General features: G+C 42.2%; 1 protein-coding gene and 2 long non-coding RNA genes across 52 annotated transcripts in view; 2 read left to right on the top strand and 1 right to left on the bottom strand.

The window, feature by feature from the left end:
- Nucleotides 1-4,958, bottom strand: part of LOC118382007 (gasdermin-E-like) — a 64,602-nt gene extending 59,644 nt beyond the window's left edge. For 41 of the 50 annotated variants that reach the window (XR_008124616.1, XR_008124617.1, XR_008124610.1 and 38 more), the window contains exons 1-3: nt 4,760-4,958; nt 3,889-4,144; nt 2,522-2,726 (exon numbers count right to left, since the gene is read on the bottom strand). Coding sequence is in view for 11 of the 50 variants with exons in the window: in XM_052512098.1 (XP_052368058.1) it covers nt 2,522-2,726; nt 3,889-4,120 (437 nt within the window). In the remaining 39 variants the exon portion in view is untranslated. Of the gene's footprint in view, nt 1-2,521; nt 2,727-3,888; nt 4,145-4,449; nt 4,589-4,759 lie in introns of those variants that run through there. The other 9 variants (XR_008124608.1, XR_008124612.1, XR_008124614.1 and 6 more) reach the window with 2 other exon arrangements.
- On the top strand, nt 1,539-2,286 carry LOC127926632 (uncharacterized). The gene is made up of 3 exons (XR_008124673.1): nt 1,539-1,680; nt 1,729-1,826; nt 2,207-2,286. It is a non-coding gene; the product is annotated as an uncharacterized LOC127926632 (long non-coding RNA).
- Nucleotides 4,959-17,023: 12,065 nt separating the features above from the next.
- Nucleotides 17,024-18,348, top strand: LOC127926634 (uncharacterized). Its single transcript, XR_008124684.1, has 4 exons — nt 17,024-17,253; nt 17,358-17,513; nt 17,580-18,200; nt 18,253-18,348. It is a non-coding gene; the product is annotated as an uncharacterized LOC127926634 (long non-coding RNA).
- The last annotated feature ends 1,641 nt before the right edge of the window (nt 18,349-19,989 follow it).

The raw sequence follows: 19,989 nt of genomic DNA, 5'->3' as shown, positions 1-19,989 counted from the left end.
TTTTAAAACAAATGTAATATGTGTCCTTAAGCTTTATGTCATCAGTGTTCCCACCTTATAAATCACTCATTAAAAAGATATAAAAAGGACATTAAGCATTCTCTCAAGTGGCAAACTGTTGTTATACTAGCTAATCACACCCTTTAACTACAGTATGTCAGACATTTGAGTATTTTGTTGATCATTTGGTGTGTGTCTAAATAAAAAGTGTATTTGCTGTTACTCAATTTAAATGAAGGGAAATTACATTTTGAGCAAAATACTTAATCATATCTCTTTAGTACATTTTTTAAAAGGTTAATGACATTAGATTTGGACATAAACGCTGCAGACTGTACATGTCTCAAGTGTAAATGACCTTCCATGGTCCGGATTGAATCTAGACCCTGCGATTCTTTAGTGTTATGCTGATTGTGATAGCAGTGAGGATTCTAAGCTGTATTCTAAGTATGAATCTAGACCCTGCGATTCTTTATGCTGATTGTGATAGCAGTGAGGATTCTAAGCTGTATTCTAAGTATGAATCTAGACCCTGTGATTCTTTAGTGTTATGCTGATTGTGATAGCAGTGAGGATTCTAAGCTGTATTCTAAGTATGAATCTAGACCCTGCGATTCTTTAGTGTTATGCTGATTGTGATAGCAGTGAGGATTCTAAGCTGTATTCTAAGTATGAATCTAGACCCTGCGATTCTTTAGTGTTATGCTGATTGTGATAGCAGTGAGGATTCTAAGCTGTATTCTAAGTATGAATCTAGACCCTGCGATTCTTTAGTGTTATGCTGATTGTGATAGCAGTGAGGATTCTAAGCTGTATTCTAAGTATGAATCTAGACCTTGCGATTCTTTATGCTGATTGTGATAGCAGTGAGGATTCTAAGCTGTATTCTAAGTATGAATCTAGACCCTGCGATTCTTTAGTGTTATGCTGATTGTGATAGCAGTGAGGATTCTAAGCTGTATTCTAAGTATGAATCTAGACCCTGCGATTCTTTAGTGTTATGCTGATTGTGATAGCAGTGAGGATTCTAAGCTGTATTCTAAGTATGAATCTAGACCCTGCGATTCTTTAGTGTTATGCTGATTGTGATAGCAGTGAGGATTCTAAGCTGTATTCTAAGTATGAATCTAGACCCTGTGATTCTTTAGTGTTATGCTGATTGTGATAGCAGTGAGGATTCTAAGCTGTATTCTAAGTATGAATCTAGACCCTGCGATTCTTTAGTGTTATGCTGATTGTGATAGCAGTGAGGATTCTAAGCTGTATTCTAAGTATGAATCTAGACCCTGCGATTCTTTAATGTTATGCTGATTGTGATAGCAGTGAGGATTCTAAGCTGTATTCTAAGTATGAGGAAGTTGCTAAATCAGTACAGTTCCACTTCTTTGTCATCTGATAGAACTTCAACCAGAAAACGCCCTTTTAACAACCAGTATACAACCTGACCATGATGTCAGATTAGATGCCAGCATGACCGCATTGCAACCCATTTTGCCTGCTGGTCTTGGGTCTAAATATTGACTCCTTGGGCTGGTGAACCGTATGATTGTAGTTAACATACCAACCTGGACTCCTTGGGCAGGTGAACCGTATGATTGTAGTTAACATACCAACCTGGACTCCTTGGGCAGGTGAACCGTATGATTGTAGTTAACATACCAACCTGGACTCCTTGGGCAGGTGAACCGTATGATTGTATTAACATACCAACCTGGACTCCTTGGGCAGGTGAACCGTATGATTGTAGTTAACATACCAACCTGGACTCCTTGGGCAGGTGAACCGTATGATTGTAGTTAACATACCAACCTGGACTCCTTGGGCAGGTGAACCGTATGATTGTAGTTAACATACCGACCTGGACTCCTTGGGCAGGTGAACCGTATGATTGTAGTTAACCAACCTGGACTCCTTGGGCAGGTGAACCATATGATTGTAGTTAACATACCAACCTGGACTCCTTGGGCAGGTGAACCATATGATTGTAGTTAACATACCAACCTGGACTCCTTGGGCAGGTGAACCGTATGATTGTAGTTAACATACCGACCTGGACTCCTTGGGCAGGTGAACCGTATGATTGTAGTTAACCAACCTGGACTCCTTGGGCAGGTGAACCATATGATTGTAGTTAACATACCGACCTGGACTCTTGGGCTGGTGAACCGTATGATTGTAGTTAACATACCATGGACTCCTTGGGCAGGTGAACCGTATGATTGTAGTTAACATACCAACCTGGACTCCTTGGGCAGGTGAACCGTATGATTGTAGTTAACATACCAACCTGGACTTGAAGTGAACGTAAATCTGTCTCTCTCCATTTAGTGTAATATGTTACGTTTCGTATGTATTCATCTGTGGATGTTCATCATTCATTTCGTATGATATGTTACGAATTACTATTCGTATGACATGTTACTAATTGCAACCCAGATTCACCTGGTCAGTCTGTGATGGAAAGAGCAGGTGTTTTTAATGTTTTGTACACTCAGTGTATGTACAGTATAGGGGAACTCACTTGTCTTTCGAGTAGTTAACCACCTCCTTCACTTCCACCTCCTCCTTCTTCAGTCTGCCAAAGGACGACTCTTGTCCGTTGAAGCATTTTAAGCCCAAGTTAAGTTTTAAATCAGCCGCCAATCCCTCCACATTTCCTTCTGAGTTCATTTCTTTCTTGTCAGCAAATGTCCCACTGTGGTCCACGAAGTCAGACTCCTTCACATCTGAGGGAACATTCAACATTAGAATAGACACATGATCATTTTCATCATTTTTTCATAAAGGGGGAATTCAGACCCGAGTTATGCGCACATACATTTAATTTATTTCACTTCTATGCACTTTTCTCTCTACACGTATTCTGACCTTGATTGAATTCCCTCATAATACCACCTTCACACACACAGAAACCATGAATAAGGTTGAGCAACCTGTCGGTTCCAAGTGTAAAAACATCGTCTTGGTCCTGCGTAGCTCAGTTGGAAGAGCACGGCGCTGTGGCGCTATTTTACTCACGTTAGTCTGTCAACCATGTCCAATCACCCACCATCTCCATGTCTACGTTTCAAAAGCCAATCATGTATATAGCCATAGCTCACATTACCTATATATCTATGAGGGGCGGCAGGTAGCATAGCGGTTAAAAGTGTTGGGTCTGTATCAGAAAGGTTGCTGGTTCAAATCCCAGAGCCGACAAGGTGAAAAACCTGTCGTTCTGGTCTTGAGCATGGCAATTAATCCCCAACAACTGCTCCCCATGTCCCAATGATGTTGATTAAGGCAGCCCCCCCACACCTCTCTCATTCAGACACATTTCACTTGAATGCGTTCAGTTGTGCAGCTGACTAGACCATCTGTTTGGGAATTAAAATCAGTCAGGTGATATATCAGCATGATTAATATCAGCATGATTAATATCAGCATGATATAGCCAAAGTTAACTAATTTGCCATGATGCTTGATTAGCATACTTGCTTGGATACCGACTAATGTCCCATTAACACCATGTACTCTTGTAGGCTAAATGTCATAGAATATGAGGAGTGAAAGAGATGACTGGTTTATTGCTGACGGAAATAAAGGTTGGACTAGTTTTCAGGCCTTTTGGGTGGGTTTTGCGTAGTTAATGCCTGGGAATTTTTTTCTAGACCTGGCAACCCTGCCAGAGGGGCTGTTTTTAAATGTTTTAATTGTACCTTTATTTAACTAGGCAAGTCAGTTAAGAACAAATTCTTATTTTCAATGACGGCCTAGGAACAGTGGGTTAACTACCTTGTTCAGCGGCAGAACGACAGATTTTTAACTTGTCAGCTCGGGATTCGATCTTGCAACCTTTCGGTTAATAGTCCAACACTAGTCTATGTTCTACTATGTTCTGGTGTTTACCTGGGTTTAAAGGTTTGTCTTCAGGTTCTCCGGGTTTCAGCACATCACTCAGGGAAAAGCCTCTGGACTGGTATTTGGGTTCCTGCCAGAAGCATCCACATCTGGGCCTGGTCTTCACAATGAGTGAGAGGAGATTCAGTTTACCAGAGCTGTCGTTCAGACTGGACACAGGAATCAGGCTACCGTTAGAATCTACTTCCTTCAACATGGATTTTACAGCCTTGGAAATCATGATGGTGGTGGATCGTGTTTCTGGCTGCAGCAGATGACAAAGACACAAATGACAAAGATGTCTAAGAAACAAAACTAGGATGAACACATGAACACTCAATACAACAGCTTCAGAAGAGCATTCTAAATACATTTCACAGTTGTCAAGACACTCAATAATGCAAACACAAGATTCAATTTCCCTGGGAAAAGAGTGGATCAGAACAGAGTAGCATTGCTTTTGACAAGACAGGAATACAAACAGGAAATCATTTCTGTCAAAAATGTTGGTCATTCAAGACAATCGAAAGCATGCTGTCTTTTATTCTGATCGCAACACTGCTTCAATACCTGGTTCCCACTGCTTCTTCCTCTGGGTCCTTATGACTTAGAGATACGTTATGAATGAGATAGGAATATGTGTGAAATGCATTAGCTAAGAGTTCATTACATACTAGTAGGAGGAGTCTATTTTACTGGGAAACTGTCCTGTTCCACTCTTACATTCCTGCTCTTCACTTCTGTTTTATTTCATGAGAAAATAACTTCTCTAGAAGCAGTTAGAGCTACATGCCACATTACTGGGAAGTATATTCTGGTGTGATGTGTTGTCATCCTCATAGCATCCTTCAACCACGCAGACGTTAGTTCCTACAAGTACCTGAATGTTCGTATGAACAATGTGCGTCGCTGGAAAGTCCAAGTAGAGTGTCTGCTGCAGTGTCCAACAACGCCTCTATTTCCTACACAGACTCAGGGTTATTAGAGTTACCAGAGAAAAATGCTCCTGGTCTTACATGTAATAACTCAGTAACGCATCCACTTTCACTTTCACTTTCTTCAGGCTCCCGAAGCACAGATTTGTTTTTACACTGCTGCTGCTTCCTGTTTCGTCACTTTACCACTAACTACATGTACAAATGACCTCAACTAACCGGTACCTCCTGTATATAGTCTGATTTCTGTTATTTTATTGTGTTACTTTTTAAAATATTTTTTACTTTAGTTTATTTGATAAACATTTTCTTAATCATTTCTTGAACTGCATTGTTGGTTAAGGGCTTGTTAACAAGCATTTCACTGTAAGTCTACACCTGTTCTGTATTCGGCGCATGTGACAAATAAAGTTTGATTTGATGAGGAATGTTTCCTTTAAGGCCCTGTACACACTGAAGTTGTGGAACTAATAATGCACAATGCGCTTGGTAAAACTGGTTTAATACAACAGAGTGTTTCTGCACAAACAGTGTTTTGGAGACATTGTACAATGGTTGTGTGAAATATTTTGTGTAGAATATCAGTATTAGCCTACTGTATTTTAAGGCTCCCGAGTGGCGCAGTGGTCTAAGGCACTGTATCTCAGTGCTACAGGTGTCACTGCAGACCCTGGACTGTATCACAACCGGCCGTGATTGGGAGTCACATAGGGCAGCGCACAATGCATCGTCCGGGTTAGGGGAGGCTGGGGTAGAGGATGCTGGGTTAGGGGAGGCTGGGTTAGGGGATGCTGGGGTAGGGGATGCTGGGGTAGGGGATGCCGGGGTAGGGGTGGCCGGGGTAGGGGAGGCCGGGTAGGGGGTAGGCCGGGGTAGGGGATGCTGGGGTAGGGAAGGCTGGGGTAGGGGAGGCTGGGGTAGGGGAGGCTGGGGTAGGGGATGCTGGGGTAGGGGATGCCGGGGTAGGTGAGGCCGGGGTAGGGGTGGCCGGGGTAGGGGAGGCCGGGGTAGGGGTGGCCGGGGATGCCGGGGTAGGGCAGGCTGGGGTAGGGGATGCTGGGGTAGGGGATGCTGGGGTAGGTGAGGCCGGGGTAGGGGAGACCGGGGTTGGGGAGGCCGGGGTAGGGGATGCTGGGGGAGGCCGTCATTGTAAATAAAAAAAAGTCTTAACTGACTTGCCTAGTTAAATAATTTTTAATTTGATAAAGTATCATTCACAACTTTTGTGTCCAACATGTGGATAAATCAGTTGTCCAACCTGAGTGTGTACGGGGCCTAACTGTTACTACAGGATCAGAAAGTCACATTCATATACTTCACCACTGTACTGTAGGAGAGTCCAACACCAACAGACACTTATCAGTTCCAATGTGCAATAACAGTTCTCAAGGTCAAGTGTTCGTTTCAGTTTGAGCAAATCCCAGGAGCCTTGCAGTAATAACATACTGTAGTATAGGGTTTCTGATGACAAAATGTCTATGTTGTTCAAACACTGTGAATCAGACATCACACGAATGGACCATCATACTGACTCCACATATTCAGCATTGGGGATGTTATCTTTGAGTAAAGAATCATTATTAAAAAGAAGAACAACTTAATCACACTGGTATTCAAGATTACCACGGTGCTGGACTTCCTCTTATACTTTTTGAACCTGGTAGCACAGTAATGTGAGAACGTTTACACTTTCAAATGAGTCTACAAGAATAACAGACTTGTTTTTGGGACATGATTCTGGTGAACAGTGTTTTGAACAGGATTCTGTTTCTGTTGTTGTCATACGGGTCACTTGACAATGTGTAGGACCCCTGTCTTCTGTCTTGCTCATTCACCCTCTGAACGACACACACACACAATCTATGTCTTCATTGTCTCAAGGCTTGAAAATCGTCATTTAACCAGTCTCCCCACCCTTCATCTACACTGACTGAAGTGGATTTAACAAGTGTCATCAATAAAGGATCATTCCCCTGGATTCACCTGGTCAGTGTATGTCATGGAGAGAGCAGGAGTTCTTAATGTTTTGTACACTCTGAGAATAACTATCATTTTAATGTAATGTAATGTAATATCTTATGTTGTTCTTGTCTATAACCGTTCTGTAATTTGTTATGTATTTGTTCTTTTCATGTGGACTCCAGGAAGAGTAGCTGCTGCATGTGCAGTATCTAATGGGGATCCTAAAAAGCTACCCCCCTTTAATGTCCCACTTTATGTTGTATTATCTAATGGGGATCCTAAAAATCTACCCCCCCCCCTTTAATGTCCCACTTTATGTTGTATTATCTAATGCGGAACCTAATAAACTACCCCCCTTTAATGTCCCACTTTATGTTGTATTATCTAATGGGGATCCTAATAAACTACCCCCCTTTAATGTCCCACTTTATGTTGTATTATCTAATGGGGATCCTAAAAGCTACCCCCCTTTAATGTCCCACTTTATGTTGTATTATCTAATGGGGATCCTAATAAACTACCCCCCTTAATGTCCCACTTTATGTTGTATTATCTAATGGGGATCCTAATAAACTACCCCCCTTTAATGTCCCACTTTATGTTGTATTATCTAATGGGGATCCTAAAAAGCTACCCCCCCTTTAATGTCCCACTTTATGTTGTATTATCTAATGGGGATCCTAATAAACTACCCCCCTTTAATGTCCCACTTTATGTTGTATTATCTAATGGGGATCCTAAAAGCTACCCCCCTTTAATGTCCCACTTTATGTTGTATTATCTAATGGGGATCCTAAAAGCTACCCCCCTTTAATGTCCCACTTTATGTTGTATTATCTAATGGGGATCCTAATAAACTACCCCCCTTTTAATGTCCCACTTTATGTTGTATTATCTAATGGGGATCCTAATAAACTACCCCCCTTTAATGTCCCACTTTATGTTGTATTATCTAATGGGGATCCTAATAAACCACCCCCCCTTTAATGTCCCACTTTATGTTGTATTATCTAATGGGGATCCTAATAAACTAACCCCCCTTTAATGTCCCACTTTATGTTGTATTATCTAATGGGGATCCTAATAAACTAACCCCCCACCCCCCCTTTAAGTTGTATTATCTAATGGGGATCCTAATAAACTACCCCCCTGTAATGTCCCACTTTATCTTGTATTATCTAATGGGGATCCTAATAAACTACCCCCCTGTAATGTCCCACTTTAAGTTGTATTATCTAATGGGGATCCTAATAAACTAACCCCCCCCCCCTGTAATGTCCCACTTTATGTTGTATTATCTAATGGGGATCCTAATAAAGTAACCCCTCCTCCCTCTCTCTCTCCCCCTAAAGTTTCCTCCCTCCCTCCCTCCCTCCCTCCCTCCCTCCCTCCCTCTCCCCCTGTTTTTCATGGTTCGGGCTAGGCCCCTTAGTTCCAGTGAAGGGAAATCTTAAAGCTACAGCATACAATGACATCCTAGACACTTCTGTGCTTCCAACTTTGTGGCAACAGTTTAGGGAAGACCCTTTCCTGTTTCAACAAATGGTTTGTTGAGATCGGTGTGGAAGAACTCGACTGGCCTGCCCAGAGCCCTGACCTCAACTTCATTCAACACCTTTGGGATGAATTGGAACGCCGACTGCAAGCCAGGCCTACAGTAATTGCCCAACAATAGTGCCGACCTCACTAATGCTCTTGTGGAATGAGATGTTCTACGAGCAGGTGTCCACATACTTTTGGTTATGTAGTTTATCTCAAATCAAATCAAAATCAAATCAAATCAAAGTTATTTATATAGCCCTTCGTACATCAGCTGATATCTCAAAGTGCTGTACAGAAACCCAGCCTAAAACCCCAAACAGCAAGCAATGCAGGTGTAGAAGGTTATCTCATATTCTTATATTATTGATTTTTTAAACCTTTAAAAAATATATAACATTTGTACAGTTCTCTATTAAAAATGTAGTTATTTGTCACATTCGACTGTGTAAAACCTAGCAATACTACTTATTTCTCTGAGACTGAGGTATGCAACAAAACATGATTATTTGTTTCTCTCATTCTTCTCTGCAGATCCTCTCAAGCTCTGTCAGGTTGGATGGGGAGCATCGCTGCACAGCTATTTTCAGGTCTCTCCAGAGATGTTAGATCGGGTTTAAGTCGGGGCTGTTGTCCCGAAGCCACACCTGCGTTGTCTTGGCTGTGTGCTTAGGGTCGTGGTCCTGTTGGAAGGTGAACCTTCTCCCCAGTCTGAGGTCCTGAGTGCTCTGGAGCAGGTTTTCATCAAGGATCTCTCTGTACTTTGCTCCATTCATCTTTCCCTCGATCCTGACTAGTTTCCCAGTCCTTGTCGCTAAAAAACATCCCCACAGCATGATGCTGCCACCACCATGCTTCACTGTAGGGATGGTGCCAGGTTTCCTCCAGATGTGACGCTTGGCATTCAGGCCAAAGAATTCAATCTTGGTTTCATCAGACCAGAGAATCTTGTTTCTCATGGCCAGAGTCCTTTAGGTGCGTTTTGGCCTACTCCAAGCGGGTTGTCATGTGCCTTTTACTAAGGAGTTGCTTCCGTCTGGCCACTCTATAATAAAGGCCTGATTGGTGGAGTGCTGCAGAGATGGTTGTCCTTCTGGAAGGTTCTCACATCTCCATATAGGAACTCTGGAGCAATGTCAGAGTGACCATCGGGTTCTTGGTCACCTCCCTGACCAAGGCCCTTCTCCCCTGATTGCTTAGTTTGGCTGGGTGGCCAGCTCTAGGAAGTCTTGGTGGTTCCAAACTTCTGTCATTTAAGAATGATGAAGGTCACTGTGTTCTTGGGGACCTTCAATGCTGCAGAAATGTTTTGGTCCCTTCCCCAGATCTGTGCCTCGACACAATCCTGATAATTCCTTCGACCTCAAGGATAGTTTTTTCTGACATGCACTGTCAACTGGTGGGACCCTATATAGACAGGCGTGTGCCTTTCCAAATCATGTCCAATCAATTGAATTTACCACAGGTGGACTCCAATCAAGTTATAGAAACATCTCAAGGATGATCAATGGAAACAGGATGCACCTGAGCTCAATTTTGTGTCTCATAGCCAAGGGTCTGAATACTTATGTAAATAAGGTATTTCTGTTTTATTAATTTGAAAAAATATCTAAATACCTTTTTCTGCATTGTCATTATGGGGTATTGGGTGTGGATTGATGAGGAAAAACATTTATTTAATACATTTTAGAATAAGGCTGTAACATAACAACATGTGTAAAAAGTCAATGGGGTCTGAATACTGTATAATATAATAATAATAATATATGCCATTTAGCAGACGCTTTTATCCAAAGCGACTTACAGTCATGTGTGGATACATTCTACGTATGGGTGGTCCCGGGAATCGAACCCACTACCCTGGCGTTACAAGCACCATGCTCTACCAACTGAGCTACATTTACCATAGATGAATGTCAAGGGGTCTGAATACTGTATCTTTACCATAGATGAATGTCAAGGGGTCTGAATACTGTATCTTTACCATAGATGAATGTCAAGGGGTCTGAATACTGTATCTTTGCTATAGATGAATGTCAAGGGGTCTGAAAACTGTATCTTTACCATAGATGAATGTCAAGGGATCTGAATACTGTATCTTTGCTATAGATGAATGTCAAGGGGTCTGAATACTGTATCTTTACCATAGATGAATGTCAAGGGGTCTGAATACTGTATCTTTACCATAGATGAATGTCAAGGGGTCTGAATACTGTATCTTTACCATAGATGAATGTCAAGGGGTCTGAATACTGTATCTTTACCATAGATGAATGTCAAGGGGTCTGAATACTGTATCTTTACCATAGGTGAATGTCAAGGGGTCTGAATACTGTATCTTTACCATAGATGAATGTCAAGGGGTCTGAATACTGTATCTTTACCATAGGTGAATGTCAAGGGGTCTGAATACTGTATCTTTGCTATAGATGAATGACAAGGGGTCTGAATACTGTATCTTTGTGATAGATGAATGTCAAGGGGTCTGAATACTGTATCTTTGCTATAGATGCATGTCAAGGGGTCTGAATACTGTATTTTTGCTATAGATGAATGTCAAGGGGTCTGAATACTGTATCTTTGCTATAGATGACTGTCAAGGGGTCTGAATACTGTATCTTTGCTATAGATGAATGTCAAGGGGTCTGAATACGGTATCTTTGCTATAGATTAATGTCAAGGGGTCTGAATACTGTATATTTGCTATAGATGAATGTCAAGGGGTCTGACTACTGTATCTTTGATATAGATGAATGTCAAGGGGTCTGAATACTGTATCTTTGCTATAGATGAATGTCAAGGGATCTGAATACTGTATCTTTACCATAGATGAATGTCAAGGGGTCTGAATACTGTATCTTTACCATAGATGAATGTCAAGGGGTCTGAATACTGTATCTTTGTGATAGATGAATGTCAAGGGGTCTGAATACTGTATCTTTGCTATAGATGAATGTCAAGGGATCTGAATACTGTATCTTTACCATAGATGAATGTCAAGGGGTCTGAATACTGTATCTTTGTGATAGATGAATGTCAAGGGGTCTGAATACTGTATCTTTGCTATAGATGAATGTCAAGGGGTCTGAATACTGTATCTTTGCTATAGATGAATGTCAAGGGGTCTGAATACTGTATCTTTGCTATAGATGAATGTCAAGGGGTCTGAATACTGTATCTTTACCATAGATGAATGTCAAGGGGTCTGAATACTGTATCTTTACCATAGATGAATGTCAAGGGGTCTGAATACTGTATCTTTGTGATAGATGAATGTCAAGGGGTCTGAATACTGTATCTTTGCTATAGATGAATGTCAAGGGGTCTGAATACTGTATATTTGCTATAGATGAAGGTCAAGGGGTCTGAATACTGTATCTTTGCTATAGATGCATGTCAAGGGGCCTGAATACTGTATCTTTGCTATAGATGCATGTCAAGGGGTCTGAATACTGTATCTTTGCTATAGATGAATGTCAAGGGGTCTGAATATGGTATCTTTGCTGTAGATGAATGTCAAGGGGTCTGAATACTGTATCTTTGCTATAGATGAATGTCAAGGGGTCTGAATATGGTATCTTTGCTATAGATGAATGTCAAGGAGTCTGAATATGGTATCTTTGCTATAGATGAATGTCAAGGGGTCTGAATACTGTATCTTTGCTGTAGATGAATGTCAAGGGGTCTGAATATGGTATCTTTGCTATAGATGAATGTCAAGGGGTCTGAATACTGTATCTTTGCTGTAGATGAATGTCAAGGGATCTGAATACTGTATCTTTGCTGTAGATGAATGTCAAGGGGTCTGAATATGGTATCTTTGCTATAGATGAATGTCAAGGGGTCTGAATACTGTATATTTGCTATAGATGAATGTCAAGGGGTCTGAATACTGTATATTTGCTATAGATGCATAGGGTAAACTTGTAATTATATTTGCTGACCCCTACCGTATCTATCTAGCCTAGCTATATAAACCACACCCCTCCACAAACTCGCCTTCTCCAATGTTGGTTCCCCGGCGGTACTTATGTAAATGAGGTAAGAGAATACAATGTTACCAGTGTTTGACATGGGGGAGGGGCCAGGAACTTTATGATCAAACTTGATCAATAAACAAGCAACGTTCATTTTCATACTTTGGTCATCAATACTTTAATCTGGTTTCCTTCAAATATCATCCAATTTCATGAAAAACATGATTTTGACTGTTCATGACCTTTTAAACTACAAAAGCTAATTCACCAACATTTCTGAAAATGGATATATAGCATTTTTAGAATGAAACTTCATATACATACTTCATTCTTTAATGAATTCCTCCTCGCACGAAACACACGTGCCCTCCTGAAACATCTCAGTTTGTTTTTAAACAGAAATGAGAGTAAAAGGTCATATAGTTCACCCAGTAAGGCATTAGACAGGTGCAGAATAAACACCTTCTCAACGGTGTTACAGGTACCATGGAATCTCATCTCAGAGGTAGAAAACCGCGTGTATTAAGACAGTGTTGTACAGTCAACAGCTGTGTTAATGTAGACTAGTAGCTAAGTTAGCGAGGATCGGCAATACAAAAAGGGAAGGATTATTCTAGTCTTTGCAGAACCCACAAGGCTAGTAAATTCATTTCTTTAGTACCTTGTTGAAGTATACAGTATTTCTCATGTGTTCTATTCTGCACGATGAGACACCACAGGTGGAAAAACAGGACACCATTTTTGCATAATAGTCTCTGCATTCGAAGGGTTTGCTCGCAAAGACGCTACATTAATAGACTAATCGGATAAATGTTGTCTATTAAGGCAATGAACTGGATAAACTCTCAAATGAAAAAATGAAAACAACAATGAATCAGCAACATGCGTGAGGGGTGGGGGGGGATAGTAGATGGACATGTGAATGATGGATAGTAGATGGACATGTGAATGATGGATAGTAGATGGACATGTGAATGATGGATATTAGATGGACATGTGAATGATGGATAGTAGATGGACATGTGAATGATGGATAGTAGATGGACATGTGAATGATGGATAGTAGATGGACATGTGAATGATGGATAGTAGATGGACATGTGAATGATGGATAGTAGATGGACATAATGATGGATAATGATGGATAGTAGATGGACATGTGAATGATGGATAGTAGATGGACATGTGAATGATGGATAGTAGATGGACATGTGAATGATGGATAGTAGATGGACATGTGAATGATGGATAGTAGATGGATGGACATGTGAATATATGATGGATAGTAGATGGACATGTGAATGATGGACAGTAGATGGACATGTGAATGATGGACAGTAGATGGACATGTGAATGATGGATAGTAGATGGACATGTGAATGATGGATAGTAGATGGACATGTGAATGATGGACAGTAGATGGACATGTGAATGATGGATAGTAGATGGACATGTAGATGGACAGTAGATGGATAGTGAATGATGGATAGTAGATGGACATGTGAATGATGGATAGTAGATGGACATGTGAATGATGGATAGTAGATGGACATGTGAATGATGGATAGTAGATGGACATGTGAATGAGATGGACAGTAGATGGACATGTGAATGATGGATAGTAGATGGACATGTGAATGATGGATAGTAGATGGACATGTGAATGATGGATAGTAGATGGACATGTGAATGGATAGATGGACATGTGAATGATGGATAGTAGATGGACATGTGAATGATGGATAGTAGATGGACATGTGAATGATGGATAGTAGATGGACATGTGAATGATGGATAGTAGATGGACATGTGAATGATGGATAGTAGATGGACAGTAGATGGACATGTGAATGATGGATAGTAGATGGACATGTGAATGATGGATAGTAGATGGACATGTGAATGATGGATAGTAGATGGACATGTGAATGATGGATAGTAGATGGACATGTGAATGATGGATAGTAGATGGACATGTGAATGATGGATAGTAGATGGACATGTGAATGATGGACAGTAGATGGACATGTGAATGATGGATAGTAGATGGACATGTGAATGATGGATAGTAGATGGACATGTGAATGATGGATAGTAGATGGACATGTGAATGATGGATAGTAGATGGACATGTGAATGATGGATAGTAGATGGACATGTGAATGATGGATAGTAGATGGACATGTGAATGATGGACAGTAGATGGACATGTGAATGATGGATAGTAGATGGACATGTGAATGATGGATAGTAGATGGACATGTGAATGATGGATAGTAGATGGACATGTGAATGATGGATAGTAGATGGACATGTGAATGATGGATAGTAGATGGATAGTAGATGGACATGTGAATGATGGATAGTAGATGGACATGTGAATGATGGATAGTAGATGGACATGTGAATGATGGATAGTAGATGGACATGTGAATGATGGATAGTAGATGGACATGTGAATGATGGATAGTAGATGGACATGTGAATGATGGATAGTAGATGGACATGTGAATGATGGATAGTAGATGGACATGTGAATGATGGATAGTAGATGGACATGTGAATGATGGATAGTAGATGGACATGTGAATGATGGATAGTAGATGGATAGTAGATGGACATGTGAATGATGGATAGTAGATGGACATGTGAATGATGGATAGTAGATGGACATGTGAATGATGGATAGTAGATGGATAGTAGATGGACATGTGAATGATGGATATTAGATGGACATGTGAATGATGGATATTAGATGGACATGTGAATGATGGATAGTAGATGGACATGTGAATGATGGATAGTAGATGGATAGTAGATGGACATGTGAATGATGGACAGTAGATGGACATGTGAATGATGGATAGTAGATGGACATGTGAATGATGGATAGTAGATGGACATGTGAATGATGGATAGTAGATGGACATGTGAATGATGGATAGTAGATGGACATGTGAATGATGGATAGTAGATGGATAGTAGATGGACATGTGAATGATGGATAGTAGATGGACATGTGAATGATGGATAGTAGATGGACATGTGAATGATGGATAGTAGATGGACAGTAGATGGAATGATGGATAGTAGATGGACATGTGAATGATGGATAGTAGATGGACATGTGAATGATGGATAGTAGATGGACATGTGAATGATGGATATTAGATGGACATGTGAATGATGGATAGTAGATGGATAGTAGATGGACATGTGAATGATGGATATTAGATGGACATGTGAATGATGGATAGTAGATGGATAGTAGATGGACATGTGAATGATGGATAGTAGATGGACATGTGAATGATGGATATTAGATGGACATGTGAATGATGGATAGTAGATGGATAGTAGATGGACATGTGAATGATGGATAGTAGATGGATAGTAGATGGACATGTGAATGATGGATAGTAGATGGACATGTGAATGATGGACAGTAGATGGACATGTGAATGATGGACAGATGGAGTGGACATGAATGATGATAGTAGATGGACATGTGAATGATGGATAGTAGATGGACATGTGAATGATGGATAGTAGATGGACATGTGAATGATGGATAGTAGATGGACATGTGAATGATGGATAGTAGATGGACATGTGAATGATGGATAGTAGATGGACATGTGAATGATGGATAGTAGATGGACATGTGAATGATGGATAGTAGATGGACATGTGAATGATGGATAGTAGATGGACATGTGAATGATGGATAGTAGATGGATAGTAGATGGACATGTGAATGATGGATAGTAGATGGACATGTGAATGATGGATATTAGATGGACATGTGAATGATGGATAGTAGATGGACATGTGAATGATGGATAGTAGATGGACATGTGAATGATGGACATGTGAATGATGGATAGTAGATGGATAGTAGATGGACATGTGAATGATGGATAGTAGATGGACATGTGAATGATGGATAGTAGATGGACATGTGAATGATGGATAGTAGATGGACATGTGAATGATGGATAGTAGATGGACATGTGAATGATGGATAGTAGATGGACATGTGAATGATGGATAGTAGATGGACATGTGAATGATGGATAGTAGATGGACATGTGAATGATGGATAGTAGATGGACATGTGAATGATGGATAGTAGATGGACATGTGCATGACCGTACGTCCCAAATGGCACCTTATTCCCTTTAGCGTATGATGCACTACTTGGGCCCACAGGGCTCTGGTCAAAAGCAGTACACTATGTAGGGAATAGGGTGCCATTTGAGGCAAAACCAATGAGACGGATAGAGCAGCAGGACTCCAGCCCCCAGAGCCAGCCTGGGTCACAGTACAGACAGGAAGTCCAAACAGGGTCGTGTTCATAAGTGCACACCGTAGCAAAACGTTTTGCAACTGGAAAACAAAAGTTTCTTATTGGACTGGAAGTTGCAGTCTGTTTTCTTCCGTTTGGTGCCTTTTGAACGCACAAGTGTTTCTTACTGGACACGTTCAGGTCGTCCCTCCCTGTTTCAGTCCTGGGCCTAATAAACATGACTCAGGTGTGTGACCAGTGGCCACAAAAGTCACACTAAGGTCACCACAACACAGGACAGTCCAGGTGGTGATAGCCTGGTTCCCTCCTCAGGTCACCACAACACAGGACAGTCCAGGTGGGGATAGCCTGGTTCCCTCCTCAGGTCACCACAACACAGGACAGTCCAGGTGGTGATAGCCTGGTTCCCTCCTCAGGTCACCACAACACAGGACACTCCAGGAGGTGATAGCCTGGTTCCCTCCTCAGGTCACCACAACACAGGACAGTCCAGGTGGTGATAGCCTGGTTCCCTCCTCAGGTCACCACAACACAGGACAGTCCAGGTGGTGATAGCCTGGTTCCCTCCTCAGGTCACCACAACACAGGACAGTCCAGGTGGTGATAGCCTGGTTCCCTCCTCAGGTCACCACAACACAGGACAGTCCAGGTGGTGATAGCCTGGTTCTCTCCTCAGGTCACCACAACACAGGACAGTCCAGGTGGTGATAGCCTGGTTCCCTCCTCAGGTCACCACAACACTGGACAGTCCAGGAGGTGATAGCCTGGTTCCCTCCTCAGGTCACCACAACACAGGACAGTCCAGGTGGTGATAGCCTGGTTCCCTCCTCAGGTCACCACAACACAGGACAGTCCAGGTGGTGATAGCCTGGTTCCCTCCTCAGGTCACCACAACACAGGACAGTCCAGGAGGTGCATAGCCTGGTTCCCTAGCCTGGTTCCCTCCTCAGGTCACCACAACACAGGACAGTCCAGGAGGTGATAGCCTGGTTCCCTCCTCAGGTCACCACAACACAGGACAGTCCAGGTGGTGATAGCCTGGTTCCCTCCTCAGGTCACCACAACACAGGACAGTCCAGGTGGTGATAGCCTGGTTCCCTCCTCAGGTCACCACAACACAGGACAGTCCAGGTGGTGATAGCCTGGTTCCCTCCTCAGGTCACCACAACACAGGACAGTCCAGGTGGTGATAGCCTGGTTCCCTCCTCAGGTCACCACAACACAGGACAGTCCAGGAGGTGATAGCCTGGTTCCCTCCTCAGGTCACCACAACACAGGACAGTCCAGGTGGTGATAGCCTGGTTCCCTCCTCAGGTCACCACAACACAGGACAGTCCAGGAGGTGATAGCCTGGTTCCCTCCTCAGGTCACCACAACACAGGACAGTCCAGGTGGGGATAGCCTGGTTCCCTCCTCAGGTCACCACAACACAGGACAGTCCAGGTGGTGATAGCCTGGTTCCCTCCTCAGGTCACCACAACACAGGACAGTCCAGGTGGTGATAGCCTGGTTCCCTCCTCAGGTCACCACAACACAGGACAGTCCAGGTGGTGATAGCCTGGTTCCCTCCTCAGGTCACCACAACACAGGACAGTCCAGGTGGGGATAGCCTGGTTCCCTCCTCAGGTCACCACAACACAGGACAGTCCAGGTGGTGATAGCCTGGTTCCCTCCTCAGGTCACCACAACACAGGACAGTCCAGGTGGTGATAGCCTGGTTCCCTCCTCAGGTCACCACAACACAGGACAGTCCAGGTGGTGATAGCCTGGTTCCCTCCTCAGGTCACCACAACACAGGACAGTCCAGGTGGTGATAGCCTGGTTCCCTCCTCAGGTCACCACAACACAGGACAGTCCAGGTGGTGATAGCCTGGTTCCCTCCTCAGGTCACCACAACACAGGACAGTCCAGGTGGTGATAGCCTGGTTCCCTCCTCAGGTCACCACAACACAGGACAGTCCATGTGGGAAAAGCCTGGATCCCTTCTCAGGTCCCAGTAAGTGTTGTTGCTAACCCAGGTGTCGTCCTTTGATTTCCTGTGGACAACAGAAAGACATATTCTTTACCTGAACTGAGTAATGAAATACCTTCTAAAAAGAATCAACAACAAAAAGATCATGATGCAAAACACAGCCTCATCATCATTATCATCATCAGCCTCATCATCATCATAATCATCATGTTTTTGCTTTTTATTATAAGTGCTCTTTCTTGAAACCTTGACTGTTGACATGTTTGTGGATTAACAGTGGACTAATGAACAAAATACAAAAATGTGACTGTTTTTGAACTGTGCCTTCAACACTCACAAGCTTGCCAACAGAACTGAATGGAAACTGACAACCAGCTACTGAAAATGGAGAAACCTAATGTTCCCATGGACATGTTACATGACTGGTGTGTCTGTTGTGGTACTTGTACATCTATATAGGTACATCCATATTGTGTTATAAACTGGGTGGTTCGAGCCCTGAATGCTGATTGGCTGAAAGCCGTGGTAAATGAGACCGTATATCACGGGTATGACAAAACAATTATTTTTCCTGCTCTAATTACGTTGGTAACCAGTTTATAATAGCAATAAGGCACCTCTGGAGTGTGTGGTATATGGCCAATATACCACGTCGAAGGGCTGTATGCAGGCACATTGTGTCATGCATAAGAACAGCCATTAGCCGTGGTATATTGGCCATATACCACACCTCCTCCTGCCTTATTGCTTTAATAAACCCAGTAGGAATAAATGCAGGTGGAGTTTAGCTGTGGAGATGTATTAGAACAGGGTCCCTTTATAAGAAAAATAAAGTCTAGACCCAATGTTATTCTGCTACCAAATACGTTTTATTATTATCATTTATATGAACCCTCAATTTAACTGTACGTATTCTCTTTTACAGAAAGGGCCCGATTCCGACCTGAGTCAAGCGCGAGTAAATGGAACGTAATTATCTGAACTTGAACTGAAGCATGAGAATAGCGTGATGTTCGTTTTGGGTGGAGATTGAATGCATGAAGGTGTGGCAGAGGTGTGTCTGCAGATACGGAGGATTCTGACCACTTTCACGCGCTAGGAAACTATGAATAAGGTCTAGCAAACCTACCGATTCCAAGTGGAAAAAGCATCGGATTACTTTTGTTTTCCAATTAAAAAAGAACCATTCTCCATGCACTGTAATTTACAACTTGATCAGAGCTGTTGATTAGAACTAGGTAAACAAGTACTTGATAAGAGCTATTGATTAGAACTAGGTAAACGAGTACTTGATAAGAGCTATTGATTAGAACTAGGTAAACGAGTACTTGATAAGAGCTATTGATTAGAACTAGGTAAACAAGTACTTGATAAGAGCTATTGATTAGAACTAGGTAAACGAGTACTTGATAAGAG

The sequence above is a fragment of the Oncorhynchus keta genome, unplaced genomic scaffold (assembly GCF_023373465.1).
Source record: "Oncorhynchus keta strain PuntledgeMale-10-30-2019 unplaced genomic scaffold, Oket_V2 Un_contig_7986_pilon_pilon, whole genome shotgun sequence".
Lineage (NCBI taxonomy): Eukaryota > Metazoa > Chordata > Actinopteri > Salmoniformes > Salmonidae > Oncorhynchus > Oncorhynchus keta.
This window is presented reverse-complemented; position numbering and strand designations above follow the sequence as displayed.